The sequence below is a fragment of the Trachypithecus francoisi genome, unplaced genomic scaffold (genome assembly GCF_009764315.1).
Source record: "Trachypithecus francoisi isolate TF-2019V2 unplaced genomic scaffold, Tfra_2.0 Lachesis_group0, whole genome shotgun sequence".
Classification (NCBI taxonomy): Eukaryota; Metazoa; Chordata; class Mammalia; order Primates; family Cercopithecidae; genus Trachypithecus; species Trachypithecus francoisi.
In genome coordinates, this window is record NW_022681453.1 from 2208446 (window position 1) to 2225284 (window position 16839).

Consider the following 16839-nt stretch of genomic DNA (forward strand, 5'->3'; position numbering starts at 1 on the left):
GTAGATGATCTGAACTGAGAGGCACTGGAAATAACAAAAGCAGATTCAAGGGTTAGTTAGGAGATAAAAATCTGTTAGGTTTATTTGCACAGTACATGTGACGTAGAAAAAAAATGTGTAAGATTTAATGGTAACTGGATATGGGAAAGAGAAAGAGAACAGACTCTAGAATGACGCTCAAGTATCTGCTTAGACAACTAGGAGGGAGAGGGAGGGAGGGAGGGAGGGAGGGAGGGAGGGGAGAGAGAGAGAGAGAGAAGAGAGAGAGAGAGAGAGAGAGAGAGAGAGAGAGAGAGAGATCAGCCAGATGTGGTGAGGGTGAGAGAGGGGGGGGGGGAGAGGGAGAGGGAGGGAGGAGGGAGGGAGGAGGGAGAGGGAGGGGGGGGGGGGAGAGAGAGAGAGAGAGAGAGAGAGAGAGAGAGAGAGAGAGATCGATCAGCCAGATGTGGTGTATGTTTGTAGTACCAACTACTTGGGAGGCTGAGGTAGAAGGATCACCTGAGCCCAGGAGTTTGAGGCTGCAGTGAGCTATGACAGCACCACTGCACTCTAGCCTGAGCAATAAAGCAAGATCTTATCTCCAAAAAATAAAATAAAAAGACAAGTGTCCCTTCTCAAACCTCCCCTTCAACCACTGCCCCGTTTCTTTGTTTTCCTTTACAGCAAATCTCAAAAGAATTGTCTATCTTCCTTCTCCAATTTTCATTTCTATTTAAATGACATCTTTACCACCACCTAAACAGAAATTGCCCATGTTATTAAGGTCGTCCACATTACTAAATCTACAGAACTCATGACTTGACTCATCAACTGCAAATCACATAGCTACTCACTCCTTTCTTAAAACACTTCCCTTTCCTCCCAGGACATCACACTCACCTAATTTTCCTCCTACCTCCCTAGCAGCTCCTTCAAATCTCCTTTGCTGATTCCTCCATTACCTAGTTATTTCTTCCTCATTACCCATTAAAGGAATGATTCCAGGATTCAGTCCTCCAGTTTGTTTCCTTCTCTATGTAAACTCCTGAAGTAATCTAATCCGATTCATGACCTTAAATACACCATCTATATCCTAAATTCATTATCTCTAGACTGGACCACTCACTGGCTTATTTATCAACCTGCCTACTCAGTATTTCTACTTAAGTGTCTAGTAGACATCTAAATACCAGTTACAGATGGAACTCTGATCTCCCCTACCCAGTGACTTGGCTGCTCAGGTCACGAACAGTGGAAGGCATCCTTAACATATCCAGCTACATCAGTACATGTTATTACCTTAAAAATAGATCCAAAATCTGTCCACTTGTGACCACCTCCATTGCTGATCCAAAACCATTTCTCATGATTATTACAATCACTTACACCTTTACCTCCTTACATTCATTCTAAAAAGAGTAGCCAGATGAATACTAGTAAGTTATGTCATCTCACTACTCTGCCCTTCACCCTCCATACTCCTTACACTCAGAATAAGAAACAGCCTCTATAAGGGCCTACAAGGTCAGACATACTGTGGCCTTCCATGACTTTTCTGACTCTATTCCCAACTACTTCTCCCCTCACCACTCCGTTCTATTCACATAAGTATGTGCTTGCTTTTGGTCTCTACATTTGTTTTCTTTAACCCTAATACTCTTCTTCCAGATTTCTGCACAGCTTCCTTCCTTACCATCTTTAACGTTTACTCAAATGTCACCTTATCAGTGAGACCTCCCCTAAACACCCTTACTTTAATTTCAACTCTTCCATGCACAGTTCTTATCCTCTTCCTAGCTCCTTTCTCCACAGACTATACCTTTTAATATACCATGTTATATATCTACCTATTTTGATCACTGCATACTAACATGCTGCTCCACACTGGTGGGTTAGTGTGCAATTAGAATATAAGCTTCCTAAGACAGGGATTGTCTTACTCACTTATTCACATATCCCCAGCACCAAAAGCAGTTTGGCACAGAGCTGGTACTTAATAAACATCTGATGAATTATATAATGAACTGTTAAGACTCACTAGACACTTGACAAAAACCCCAAGTATAAGCAAAAAACCAAGATACACAAAAAACTGACTTCATAAAAAAACAGAGACAAATGAGGGAACAGAAGGAAACAAACAAAAAAAGTCCTATTATCAAAATCTTCAAAACTTAAAACAAAATGCATCAAGAACATGAAAGACTCTCGAACTTAAAAACATTACTACTGGAAAAAAAAATCATTAGAAAGACTGGAAGATAAAGTAAAAATCATCAAGAACACAGGGGAGTGAAAAAAAACTAAAAAGGTTTTTTAAAATACGAAGGGAAAAAGACAAAGTTTTATGTCAGGAGGGCCAACAAGTGACCATCAGAAATTTGTGGGGTTGGCGGGGACCTAGTAGGAAACTAAAGGCAGAAAATTTCAAAAAACTATTACATGAAATTTTATTAGAGCTTAAAGGAGAATCGGAAAAGTCTTCAATCTGAAAGAGTCAATTTTTTTTTTGATGCTATTTTCAATTTTATTCTTGCTTTTAAAAGAAGGTATTTCTCTCCATTTATGTATCTAGCTATTTATTTATTTTTTATTTTATTATACTTTAAGTTCTAGGATACATGTACACAACATGCAGGTTTGTTACATATGTATACATGTACCATGTTGGTGTGCTGCACCTATTAACTCGTCAATTTTAAAAACATGGTAGAAGTGAGTTACAAAGCTTAAAATAAAGAAAACTCAAAGTGTCAATCACTTTCAATTTTATATCAGGAAATAAACTATACTTTAAACAAACTCAGTTTGTTTGTTGAATACATTTATGCACTGACTTTCAGTAACAGCCACAAGTATTTTCTTTCCAGAGCAATAATGACAATAAAAAGAAACTAAATAACATAGCTCTTATATTATAATCTCAATTATGTTTAGTGATGGTTTTACATAAAAATTTCCGTTACAAATTATACATGAGATTCTCAATAAACAACACATAAAAAAATTAAATTCTGTAAGTCTTTTTAAAGCAAAAAGATATTTTTACTTTTCATAAAAAGAATATATATAACTTTAAAAATTGTTTGTAGTGGGGTGCTACTGGTAACAATAGTTAACATTTAATAGTTACTTTCGAGGCTGGAATGGTGGCTCATGCCTGTAATCCCTGCACTTTGGGAGGCCAAGGATCCTGTCTCTACTAAAAACACAAAAAATTAGCCAGGTGTGGTGGTGTGTGCCTGTAATCCCAGCTACTCGGGAGGCTGAGGTAGGAGAATCGTGTGAACCCGGGAGTTGGAGGCTGCAGTGAGCAGAGATCACGCCATTGCACTCTAGCCCAGGCAACAGTGTGAGACCCCCATCTTAAAAAAAAAAAAAAGTTACTTTTGAAAAACCTACTCCCAAGAATTTTCTGAAAATGAGACCTTCAACGAAAACATACCTATAAATACTGATTTTAGTTGTTTAACTTACCTTACTCAGAGGGGCTTTGATTTTTTTCAAGCATAAAGCAAGAAGTTCCCTGGATTCTAAAGCACACTGTATCCAAGTTCCTGGTGGCTGAAAATACCTAAAAGAGAAGATAACATACTGAAATCCAACATCTCTCAGGAAACACAGAAATTTCCATTTGAATATACAGATATAACCCAAATTATTAACCAGCCATAATAAAACCCAAGGATGATATGAAGCACATAACTCAAAAATACTTTAATGGTTCCAAAACTTTCAACTAGACTAGTAGCTTCAACTAAAAAGGTAAAATTCTGACTGAGAAAGCCAATCTGAAGTAACCTACTAAAGTGATCTTATTACTTCAATCACCAAATCACCACTAAAATGTTCACAGTCTCTTGAAGTTATGCTCTGAAAAACAGGTGAGAATTATCTCAAAATGGCATTAAAATGGTTTATTATATACTTCTAAAATGCCTGAGAACTGCTTATTTTTCACAAAAAAAAGGTACGTTAGTACCTCACAACACTATGAATCGCAATTAGTTCAGTCTATTCATCTACATTTCAAGTTCTTTTCAAATTTCAAATTGTAAAACAATGTTTAAAATCTTAAGTAAAACCTTACTAAAACAAAACTTAAATCTCTCACACATGTGCTTTAAGGTTTTTAGTCCCACCTATCCAGGACTTAGCACAATGCCAGACACATCTTATAGTAGGTATTCAATAAATGCTTGTTAAATATAAAATACTTCCAAACATATTACGTGAATGCCTTTCTGCCATACTTGTTAAATAACCGAGAGTTTTGATTTTCACTTTTCAAGGTTCAATCAAAAACATTACACAGGTCCCCCTTTGTTTATAAGTACATAATTATTTATTTATTTATTTATTTATTGGGTATTTTTTCTTTTTTCTTTTTTTTTTGAGATAGAGTCTCACTCCGTCCCCCAGGTTGGAGTGCAGTGTACGATCTCGGCTCACTGTAACCTCTGCCTCTTGGGTTCGAGCGATTTTCCTACCTCAGCCTCCTGAGTAGCTAGAATTACATGCATGCCCCACCATGCCCAGCTAACTTTTGTATTTTAGTAGAGACAGGGTTTCACCATGTTAGCCAGTCTGGTCTCGAACTCCTGACCTCAAGTGATCCACCCACCTCAGCCTCCTCAAGTGCTTGGATTACAGGCGTGAGCCACCATGCCTGCCCTATGAGTATACTTTTAGAGTTAGAAAAGGCTTCACATATCACCTAATAAAACCCTTCATTCTGATGAGGAAATTGAGGCCCAGAGATGATAAATGGCCAAGAGTTTCAAACAGCTAGTTTGTGAGGAAGCCAAGACAAACTAAGTCTGTTTAGTTCTTTATCAGTACTTTTCTAACTCCACCAGGCTTTTAATAGCAAATAGTTATAACAGATTAACTCTCACACATGCTAAGTTTGTGTATTGTAAACTCCCTGAAAAAGTACACAAAGTTTCATGTGTTTGTTCATACATATATGTAAATATTTGGGGGGAGAGATACAGTTTTCAAATTCTCAAAGGAGTCCATGAACCACCCCTCTAGACATACACACTCAAAAAGTTAGGGTCTTAACCCATTTTGGAAATCACAGGCATATACTTTTATACTCATTAGGCAGTTTTGTTTTTCTCAGTGGCCTAAGAGATATAAGCTGTTTATCACAACAAAGAAAATCAAGAGGAATGAAACATTAACTTTCAGAAGTCTTCTGCCTTCAAATACAATCTTTACTTCAGACCATTCCAGATATGATTTACTGAGCTTCTTTTCCATCAACAATAGTTATTTTAATTACACATGAACGTTATAAGAGTTTTTAAAACATATTACTAAATTACTACAAACATAACGTGCTTTTTATCATACACGGCTTCTAATAACTAAAGAAAAAAAAACCTTATAACAACAAGAATATGTCCTCAATAATCTGCTCTCACCCTTACAAACATCAACTCCCATCTATTAATTGTATACATCAAATCAATGACAGAGTCAAATACCTTTACACTATCTTTACCAGATTAGAAGGACACACAAAGTACACTATAAAATTGCAACTTCTAAAATTTTTGGCGAAACCAAGAGAAAATTTAAGCCTTAACTGCATGCACTTTACTCCATATACCTTCGTGTAATCTCAGCATATCTCCGTGGTTCTCTAAATGTAAATTCCAACTTTAAGAAGAGCAAAATTGTACTGCAACGTACCTTTGACATTGTTTGCAGAATGAAATTGAGACTTGTTTTGGAATACCTTGGCTGATGTCCACTTTACTTCGCAAACAGGCCACACAAATATTGGCAGGATTTGGACTTATCGGAACACCACACTCACAGCACAAGCTTTAATAAATAAAGGATACATTTTTCAAATTAGATTTTTAAAATACACAAAATTTTTTTTTTAGATGCCAAACAAACAAAAGTCTTCAAGTTAGGCCATAGTATCTTTGCCCTTTTTTAAAAAAATGACGGAAACAAGGCAACCTGGGCCAGTCGCAGTGGTTCATGCCTGTAATTCCAGCACTTTGGGAGGCTGAGGCAGGCCGATCACCTGAGATAAAGAGTTCGAGACCAGCCTGGCCAACATGGTGAAACCCCACCTCTACTAAAAATAGAAAAATCAGCCAGGCATGGTGGCACACAACGGTAATCCCAGCTACTTGGGAGGCTGAGGCACGAGAATCGTTTAAACCCAGCAGGCAGAAGTTGCAGTGAGCCACATCACGCCACAGCACTCCAGCCTGGGTGACAGACCAAGACAAAGTCTTAAAAAAAAGAAACAAAGCAATCTTCAAAGATGCAGTAGATAAAGAATAACCCCGTAATACAGGGGCAAAAACACCAAAAATGGCTATAATTCTAAAAATCCTCAATACAAGGCCGATGTCCTAAAGCTTCTAGAGAATCAGTACTGTCCAACAGAACTTCACGCCATGACAGAAATGTTTTATTCTGGTCTGTACAACAAGATAGCCACTAGCCACATGTGGCAAACTGGGCCATGAAAAGTGACTAGTACAACTGAGAAACTCAATATACTTTTTTTTTAAATTCAAATCTACATTTAAATAGCCAGTATGGGTCTAAACAAGTCTTTTTTTATTAAAAGCAAATGAAACTATATTGTCACATTAAAACAAACGGAGGTATATTGATGAAGAATACAAATCTTGCACTAATTTTAATTTTAAATACTTAAATACAATAAAAAAATGTTAACGTGCTCTTTACCACACCCAACCAACACTATCCATAAAGGTAACATTTATTAACAATTTGTAGATATCCTTCCAAACATTTTCTATGCAGACACAAACATTCACATTAACTTTTATAAATAAACAGATAAACTTCCTAACCGCAAGTGTAGTAACAAACTTGGGAAAAATCTGAGAAGCACTGTTATTCATTATCCCTTATTGAAAATTGGAAAACCAAGTAAGAATCAATTAACAAGGCAATAGTGTGTCAATGGCAAAAACCAAAAAGAAAATCCTGTATCAAGAATATGTAAGATCAGTTTGTCTCTTTTTAATTCAACCACCTCATTTCTAAACACTAAGCCTTTAAAAATGTATTTATTCAGGGTATACAGGTGAAAAGAATGGTGTCACTACATTAAAAGACTACAGCTGTCTACTTATCTCTAATGAACATTTCTTCAAGTATATCTCTGGACTACACCAATAGAAACTAATATCTAAATCATTTCTAACAGAATTAGACACCAACATACTCCAAAGGCAATTAAAAAAAAACCATAAGGACTCCTAAAATATAAACATTTACGCAAAGCAGAATTTTTTTTTTTTTTTAACAGGATGGGAAGTCTATCAACATCTAGAGACTCAGTATAAATGACGAACTATCATAATTCGAGATGTACTTGGGCAGAAAAAGTCTGAGAACCCCTAATGTAGAACAACATTGTCCAAAATAAAAGTTCTATCATTTTCCATGTCCAATGGTAGCCACCAGCCACATGTGGCAACACGGCTAGTACAAACGAGCGATCAAGTATTTAATTTTATTCCATTTAAATTAATTTAGGAAACTTCCAACTTAAACTGCTTGGGGCTTATGTTGACAGAGTAGAGCCAGTGGTGCCACCTGGAAAGCAAGCAGTTCCTGACAGAGCTTACCAGGCTCCTTCAGAAGTGCTAGTTGTCTGGCATAGAAAAAGTATAATGGTCAAACAACCCATTCCAACAAAGGGTTTTGTGAAGGAATCTGAGCCCTTCCACAAGTGTCTGTTAAAAGCTACTGACAGAACAAGGAAGATCAGTACTATGCTGAGCTCCAAAGACATTTTCAGATGGCTTATTCAAACCCAGAGATAGAACTGAGTGACAAGGGAAGAGTTAAAGCATCACAGGGAAGGGGGCCAAAGTTCCTGCTTTCACTAACCACTGAATTCCAAGCTAGTTTCTCCATAGTTAGTGTTTTCCTGTGAGATTAGGATCATCTTAGAAGGACCGCAATGTTTACAGGGTAGTTGTGGTAAGAAGCCAATTTATTTTAGATTTAGCTAATTGGTCTGTGCCGAACGATTCCAGGATTATCGTTTAAAAGTCTCTGTAGTCATCTCTTTGAAGAGCACTGTATCATTAAACCTATTTATCAGCAAAAATAAAAAAAGTTAATTTGAACTTAAATGCAAGAAATTAAAAATTGATAATTAAGTTTTAAGATGTTCAAAATTTTAAAATTACGATATTATAATCTCCAATAAAAAACAGTAAGTTATTCCCAGCTACTCCGGAGGCTAAAGCAGGGACTTGCTTGAACTCGGGAGGCGGAGGTTGCAAAGAGCCGAGATCACACTACTGCACTCCAGCCTGGGCAACAGAGCGAGATTCTGTCTCAAACAAAAAAAGTAAGGAAATGTAAGTAAAAAGTAAAGTTAAACAGCCACACGTAGCTAATGGCATATTGGACAGTGCCGATATAAAAGAATGTATGGAAAATATTTTAACCCTCTTAGAGAGTGTATTTACTAGAATAAGCTTTATAACCAGAAACGAATTCGATTTTCTACAGAAATAAGACTTTTATTTTTTCCCATTTATGACAATAGAAGCTCCTTCCCACCCACCCATAGTGAGTTTCCAGGGTTCACAGATTTTCACACGCAAGGGGGAAAGAAGAAGTGTCGCACTCACATGTGTCCAGGGCTGCGGTCAGCGGATTCCGTCATGTACTCCATCGTTCTGTATGCCTTAAATTTAAAAAAAAATAAATAAAATGAGAATGTTGGGATTTAAATCACACTGTCTGGTCTCCTCTTTTTACGTCTTCCTCCTGTCTCTCTGAATAATTAACATATTCACGTAAGTTCCAAAAAGCAGGAAAGAAGGAAAGCCAACTCCACTGGGTAAGTTCGGAAGAAAGAACTTTAAGATGAAGACCACGGGATTTAGTGAGTTTCCCAACTGCAAGACCCTCGGTCCACCCAGCTCTGCCGCTGACCTCCATCTCACCTGGGCTCCAACCCTGGACGACCCAGGGCGAGGTCAGCTCGGGACTGCGGACGCCCAGACCCTCCCGCTCTCCACCAACCCGCCGCGCCTCAGACATACGCCGCAGGAGTCCCCGGATGAAGTCCCCGCGCCCGTGGGTCACCCACGCCGACCCCTAACCCTGGGGCGCGACCACATACGGGTTCTGGGCACGCGGCGCTCACGCGGACTGAGCACGACCGGAGCCCAGGAAGCCCGCCCCACCCCCTACTCAGGGGCCCGCGCCGACGGCCCGGGTCTCGGACCCGGGAACCTACTTCGCGCCGCCGGACCAGCACCGGATTTGCTGAAAACCTGCAACAAAATAGATCCCGGCCGTCCTGTCAGCTGCCACCCCGTTTGTCTCCGCCACAGAAAGGATCTCGCGAGAGAAATGCTCGAAATCCCGCGGCCTGAGTGACGTATGGAAAGGGGCGGGCGGGGGCCGGGAAAGGGGCGGCACCGACGGGCGGAAGGGTGAGGGGAGCTGCTGGGAGGCTGAGAAAGCGCGCGGAGGGAAGGGCGGGGGCCTCCTTCGCCTTCAGGGACTGCTTTTCAGTTATCGTCTGGATTTTCCCTGGCCGGAGTTCACTCCAAACCAACCTCGCCGGTATATTAGTCTCTTTTCAGCTATCCCGGCTGTGCGCTTGCTTCTCGATTAAACGATTATGTTATATAAAAGTTATATGTAAACAGTACCTTACGCAAAGAAACTCCATCCAGGCCGGCGCCTTTGTCTGGTTCACCATCATATACAGGCCTGATGCCTGCCACACCCTAACTACTCAAACGATTATTTGTTGAAAGAATGAAATGTAAAGCATAATTATCTGTGAAGAAGTCTATGCGATTTTTAGACAAAGTATTATATGATTCCAGATAGTGCACTTAATATCCTCTTATGACTGATTTATCCCTCAAACTTGGAGCAGCACAGACCATGTCTAATGTGTCTCATGACAGCCTTTCAAATGTTTGAAGAGTACAACCTTTTTTTTTTGTAAATCCTCTCATCCCAAATTTCAAAGAATAAGCAAGGGCGTTTTGTAGAGGGTGATCAGAGAAAGCCTCTCATCATTTCTTGCCCAGAATACTTAAGTAGCCTCTCATCAGCTCTCCCTAGTTGTAGACTCCAATTCATCCTTCTGAAATGCAGTTCTGATTTTGCCACACTCCCCTGCTTTCAATCCTTCAGTGGCCTCTGCTTACCTTAAGCATTATTTCCAGTTTCTTTGCGTGGAAAGAAGACCTTTCAGGATCTGATCGCCACATATCCTGTCCTCCCAAGCACACGTACTCCCAGGCCATGCAAACCAACTGGCAGGTCTCACAGGAAATAGTCTTCCTTTGCTTCTACCCAGGACTGCATAAAGATTACGCATGAATTAGTTTCCTAGTGCTGCTCTAACAAGTTATCACTGATTTAGTTGGCTTAAAAAACACAAATTTGTTCTCTTCCAGTTTTGGAAACTACAGGTCTAAACAGATGGTGAGGGCTGACTCTGGAGGCTCTAGGAGAAAATGTCAGGCCTCTGAGCCCAAGCTAAGCCATCATATCCCCTGTGACCTGCACGTATACATCCAGATGGCCTGAAGTAACTGAAGAATCACAAAAGAGGTGAAAATGGCCTGTTCCTGCCTTAACTGATGACATTACCTTGTGAAATTCCTTTTCCTGGCTCATCCTTGCTCAAAGGCTCCCCAGCTGAGCACCTTGTTACCCCTTCCCCTGCCCACCAGAGAATAACCGCCTTTGACTGTAATTTTCCTTTACCTACCCAAATCCTATAAAATGGCCCCACCCCTATCTCCCTTCACTGACTCTCTTTTCGGACTCAGCCTACCTTTGCGTTGCTCACACAAAGCCTGTTTGGCAGTCTCTTCATACAGACGAGAGTGAAATTTGGTGCCATGACTCGGATCGGGGGACCTCCCTTGGGAGATCAATACCCTGTCCTCCTGCTCTTTGCTCCATGAGAAAGATCCTACACTCAGACGGACCAGCCCAAGGAACATCTCACCAATTTCATATCAGGTAAGTGGTCTTTTCACTCTCTTCTCCAGCTTCTCTTGCTACCCTTCAATCTCCCTTTCTTGCTACCGTTCAATCTCCCCATCCTTCCAATTCCAGTTCTTTTTCCTCTCTAGTAGAGACAAAGGAGATGCATGTTATTCGTGGACCCAAAACTCTGGCGCCGGTCATGGATTCGGGAAGACAGCCTTCCCTTGGTGTCTCACCCCGTGGGGATGCCTGCCTTGGTCATTCACCCACATTCCCTTGGTGGCAAGTCAATTGCGGGGGCGCCTGTTTTGGCTGCTCACCCACATTGCAACCCAGGGCTGCTCATCCACAGCCTTCTCTGTGTCTCTACCTTTCTCTTTAAACTTACCTCCTTCACTATGGGTAACCTTTGGCTCTCCATTCCCCCTTCTCCCTTAGCCTGTGTTCTTAAAAACCTAAAACCTCTTCAACTCACACCTAACCTAAAACCTAAATGCCTAATTTTCTTCAGCAACACTGCTTGGTCCCAATACAAACTTGATAATGACTCTAAATGGCCAGAAAATGGCACTTTCAATTTCTCCATCCTACAAGACCTAGAAAATGTTTGTCGAAAAATGGGCAAATGGTCTGAGGTGCCTTACATCCAGGCATTTTTCACACTTCGTTCCCTCCCTAGTCTCTGTTCCCAGTGCAATTCCTCCCAAATCCTCCTTCTCTCCCTCCAGCCTGTCCCCTCAGTCCCAACCCCAAGCGTCGCTGAGTCTTTCCAGTCTTCCTTTTCTACAGACCCGTCTGACCTCTCCCCTCCTCCCCAGGCTGCTCCTCGCCAGGCCGAGTCAGGTCTCAATTCTTCCTCAGCCTCCACTCCTCCACCTTATAATCCTTCTGTCACCTCCCCTCCTTACATCCGGTCCAGCTTACAGTTTAGTTCTGTGACTAGCTCTCCCGCACCTGCCCAACCATTTCCTGTTAGAGAGGTGGCTGGAGCAGAAGGCATAGTCAGGGTACATATGCCTTTTTCTCTATCAGCCCTCTCTCAGATCAGTCAGCGTTTAGGCTCTTTCTCATCAGACCCCACTAAATATATACAGGAATTCCAATGTCTAACTCTGTCCTACAATTTAACCTGGAGTGACTTAAATGTCATCCTGACTTCTACCCTCTCCGCAGATGAATGGGAAAGGATTTTTTCTCTAGCCCAATCTAACGCTGACAACCGCCACCTCCACGAGCCACACCTCCAGGAAGGCAGTAGAGCAGTTCCCCAAGAGGATCCCCAATGGAACTATCAGGCAGATTCCCCAGGTATAGCTAGGCAAGATTACATGATTTCCTGCCTAGTTGAAGAGCTTAAAAAGGCAGCTTACAAAGCTGTTAATTATGAGAAGCTTAAAGAAACTACCCAAGGTAAAGACGAAAACCCAGCCCAGTTCATGGCCCACTTAGCAGCAACCCTTAGACGCTTTACCGCCCTAGACTCAGAAGGGCCAGAAGGCTGCCTTATTCTTAATATGCATTTTTATCACCCAATCCGCTCTTGACATTAGGAAAAAACTCCAAAAGTTAGATTCCAGCCCTCAAACCCCACAACAGGACTTAATTAACCTTGCCTTCAAGGTGTACAATAATAGAGAAGCAGCAGCCAAACAACAACGCATCTCTGAGTTACGGCTACTTGCCTCTGCTGTAAGACAACCCACAACCACGTCTCCAGCATACAAAAACTTCAGAACATCCAAGCCACAGCTCCCAGGGGCTCCTTCAAAACCTCCTCATGGACCTCGCTTCAAATGCCAAAAGCCTGGCCACTGGGCCTTGGAATGCCCGCAGCCCAGGATTCTTCCTAAGTTGTGCCCTGTCTGTATGGGCCCCCACTGGAGGTCGGACTGTCTGACTTGCATCGCTGCTGCTCCTAAAGTCCCTGGAGCCCATATTCAGCATTCCTTGGCTGACTCCTTCCCAGATCTCCTCAGCTTGGCGGCTGAAGACTGACGCTGTCCTCTCACCTCGGAAACCCCCTGGACCATCATGGACACCAAGCTTCGGGTAACTCTTACAGTGGAGGGTAAATCCGTCCCCTGTTTAATTGATATGGGGGCTACCCACTCCACGTTACCTTCTTTTCAAGGGCCTGTTTCCGTCGCCCCCATAACTATTGTGGGTATTGACAGCCAAGCTTCCAAACCTCTTAAAACTCCCCCACTCTGGTGCCAACTTGGACAACATTCTTTTATGCACTCTTTTTTAGTTATCCCCACCTGCCCAGTTCCCTTATTAGGTGGAAACATTTTAACCAAATTATCTGCTTCCCTGACTATTCGTGGACTACAGCCACATCTCGTTGCTGCCCTTCTTCTCAACCCAAAGCCTCCTGTGTATCTTCCTCTCCTATTGCCCCACCTTAACCCACAAGTATGGGACATCTCTACTCCTTCCCTGGCAACCGATCACATGCCCATTACCATCCCATTAAAACCTAATCACCCTTACCCTGCTCAACGCCAATATCCCATCCCACAGCACGCTTTAAAAGGGTTAAAGCCTGTTATCACTCGCCTGTTACAGCATGGGCTTCTAAGACCTATAAACTCTCCTTACAATTCCCCCATTTTACCTGTCCAAAAACCGGACAAGTCTTACAGGTTAGTTCAGGATCTCCGCCTTATCAAATTGTTTTTCCTATCCACCCTGTAGTGCCAAACCCATATACTCTCCTGTCCTCAATACCTTCCTCCACAGCTCACTATTCCGTTCTTGATCTTAAAGATGCTTTTTTCACTATTCCCCTGCACCCCTCATCCCAGCCTCTCTTTGCTTTTACCTAGACTGACCCTGACACCCATCAGTCCCAGCAGCTGACCTGGACTGTGCTGCTGCAAGGCTTCAGGGACAGCCCTCATTACTTCAGCCAAGCTCTTTTTCATGATTTACTTTCTTTCCACCCCTCCACTTCTCACCTTATTCAATATATTGATGACCTTCTACTTTGTAGCCGCTCCTTTGAATCTTCCCAATGAGAAACCCTCCTGCTCCTTCAACATTTATTCTCCAAAGGATATCAGGTATCCCCTTCCAAAGCTCAAATTTCTTCTCCATTGTTACCTACCTCGGCATAATTCTTTATAAAAAACACATGGTCACCCTGCCGATTGTGTCCGACTGATATCTCAAACCCCAACACCTTCTACAAAACAACAACTCCTTTCCTTCCTAGGCATGGTTGGATACTTTCGCCTTTGGATACCTGGTTTTGCCATCCTAACAAAACCATTATATAAACTCACAAAAGGAAACCTAGCTGACCCCACAGATCCTAAATCCTTTCCCCACTCCTCTTTCCATTCCTTGAAGACAGCTTTAGAGATTGCCCCCATCCTAGCTCTCCCTGACTCATCCCAACCCTTTTCATTACACATAGCCGAAGTGCAGGGCTGTGCAGCTGGAATTCTTACACAAGGACTGGGACTGTGTCCTGTAGCCTTTTTGTCCAAACAACTTGACCTTACTGTTTTAGCCTAGCCCTCATGTCTGCGTGTGGTGGCTGCCACTGCCTTAATACTTTTAGAGGCCCTCAAAATCACAAACTACGCTCAACTCACTCTCTGCAATTCTCATAACTTCCAAAATCTATTTTCTTCCTCACATCTGATGCGTATAGTTTCTGCCCCACCCCTCCACCAGCTCTCAGCAAGCTGAACTCATTGCCTTAACTCAAGCCCTTGCTCTTGCGAAAGGACTACGTGTCAATATTTATACTGACTCTAAATATGCCTTCCATATCCTGCACCACCATGCTGTTATGTGGGCAGAAAGAAATGTCCTTACTATGCAAGAGTCCGAGGCATCATTAACGCCTATTTAATAAAAACTTTTCTCAAAGCTTCTTTACTTCCAAAGGAAGCTGGAGTCATTCACTGCAAGCAGCCATCAAAAGGCATCAGATCTCATCACTCAGGACAATGCTTATGCTGATAAGGTAGCAAAAACAAAACAAAACAAAAAGCAGCTAGTGTTCCAGCTTCTGTCCCTCACAGCTGGTTTTTCTCTTTCACATTGGTTACCCCCATCTACTCCCCCACTGAAACTTCCACCTATCAGTCTCTTCCCACACAAGGCAAATGGTTCTTAGACCAAGGAAAATACCTCCTTCCAGCCTCACAGGCCCATTCTATTCTGTCGTCATTTCATAACCTCCTTCGTGTAGGTTACAAGCCGCTAGCCCATCTCTTAAAACCTCTCATTTCCTTTCCATTGTGGAAATCTGTCCTCAAGGAAATCACTTGTGTGTTCCATCTGCTATTCTACTACCCCTCAGAGATTGTTCGGGCCCCCTCCCTTTCCTACACTTCAAGCTCGGGGATTTGCCCCTGTCCAGGACTGGCAAAGTGACTTTACTCACATGCCCTGAGTCAAAAAACTAAAATACCTCTTGGTCTGGGTAGACACTTTCACTGGATGGGTAGAAGCCTTTCCCACAGGGTCTGAGAAGGCCACTGTGGTCATTTGTTCCCTTCTCTCAGACATAATTCCTCAGTTTGGCCTTCCCACCTCTATACACTCTAATAACGACTGACCTTTGTTAGTCAAATCACCCGAGCGGTTTTTCAGGCTCTTGGTAGTCAGTGAAACCTTTATATCCCTTACCGTCCTCAATCTTCAGGAAAGGTAGAACGGACTAATGGTATTTTAAAAACACACCTCACCAAGCTCACCAAGCTCAACCACCAACTTAAAAAGGACTGGACAATACTTTTACCTCTTGCCCTTCTCAGAATTCGGGTCTGTCCTCAGAATGCTACAGGGTACAGCCCATTTGAGCTCCTGTATAGATGCTTCTTTTTATTAGGCACCAGTCTCATTCCAGATACCAGACCAACTTGGACTGCACCCCAAAAAACTTGTCATCCCTGCTATCTTCTGTCTAGTCATACTCTTATTCACCATTTCTCAACTACTCATAAATGCTCTGCTCTTGTTTACACTGCTGGTTTACACTGTTTCTCCAAGCCATCACAGCTGATATCTCCTGGTGCTATCCCCAAACTGCCATTCTTAACTCCCTCTTAGAGTAAATAAATAATCTTTGCTGGCAGGGCTATGCTGAACCCCCTTGAGCACTCTCCAATTGGATGCCCTGGGTCCTCCCAATTCTTAGTCATTTAATACCTGTTTTTCTCCTTCTCTTAATTTGGACCTTGTGTCTTCCATTTAGTTTCCCAATTCATACAAAACTGCATCCAGGTCATCAACAATCATTCTATATGACAAATGCTCCTTTTAACAATCCCACAATATTGCCCTTACCATGAAATCTTCCTTCAGCTTAATCTCTCCCACTCTAGGTTCCCACGTTGCCCCTAATCCCGCTTGAAGCAGCCCTGAGAAACATCACCCATTATCTCTCTATACCACCCCCCAAAGTTTTGCCACCCCAACACTTCAACACTATTTTGTTTTATTTGTCTTATTAATATAAGAAGACAGGAATGTCAGGCCTCTGAGCCCAAGCTAAGCCATCATATCCCCTGTGACCTGCATGTATACATCCAGATGGCCTGAAGTAACTGAAGAATCACAAAAGAAGTGAAAATGGCCTGTTCTTGCCTTAACTGATGACATTACCTTGTGAAATGTCTTTCCTGGCTCATCCTGGCTCAAAGGCTCCCCAACTGAGCACCTTGTGACACCCACCCCTGCCCGCCATAGAATAACCCCCTTTGACTGTAATCCTATAAAATGGCCCCACCCCATCTTCCTTTGCTGACTCTCTTTTCGAATTCAGCCCGCCTGTACCCAGGTGCAGCCTTGTTGCTCACACAAAGCCTGTTTGGTGGTCCCTTCACACGGACGCGAGTGAAG

At 42.2% G+C, this 16839-nt stretch overlaps 1 protein-coding gene across 4 annotated transcripts in view; it reads right to left on the minus strand.

The window, feature by feature from the left end:
• The window catches only part of NMD3 (NMD3 ribosome export adaptor), a 29375-nt gene extending 19994 nt beyond the window's left edge, over positions 1-9381 (minus strand). For 3 of the 4 annotated variants that reach the window (XM_033202614.1, XM_033202606.1, XM_033202592.1), the window contains exons 1-4: positions 9254-9381; positions 8640-8695; positions 5683-5817; positions 3457-3553 (exon numbers count right to left, since the gene is read on the minus strand). In XM_033202614.1, coding sequence (XP_033058505.1) covers positions 3457-3553; positions 5683-5817; positions 8640-8683 — 276 coding nt within the window. In that variant the 5' untranslated portion in view covers positions 8684-8695; positions 9254-9381. Of the gene's footprint in view, positions 1-3456; positions 3554-5682; positions 5818-8639; positions 8696-8957; positions 9182-9253 lie in introns of those variants that run through there. The other variant, XM_033202596.1, reaches the window with a different exon arrangement.
• Between the last annotated feature and the right edge of the window lie 7458 nt (positions 9382-16839).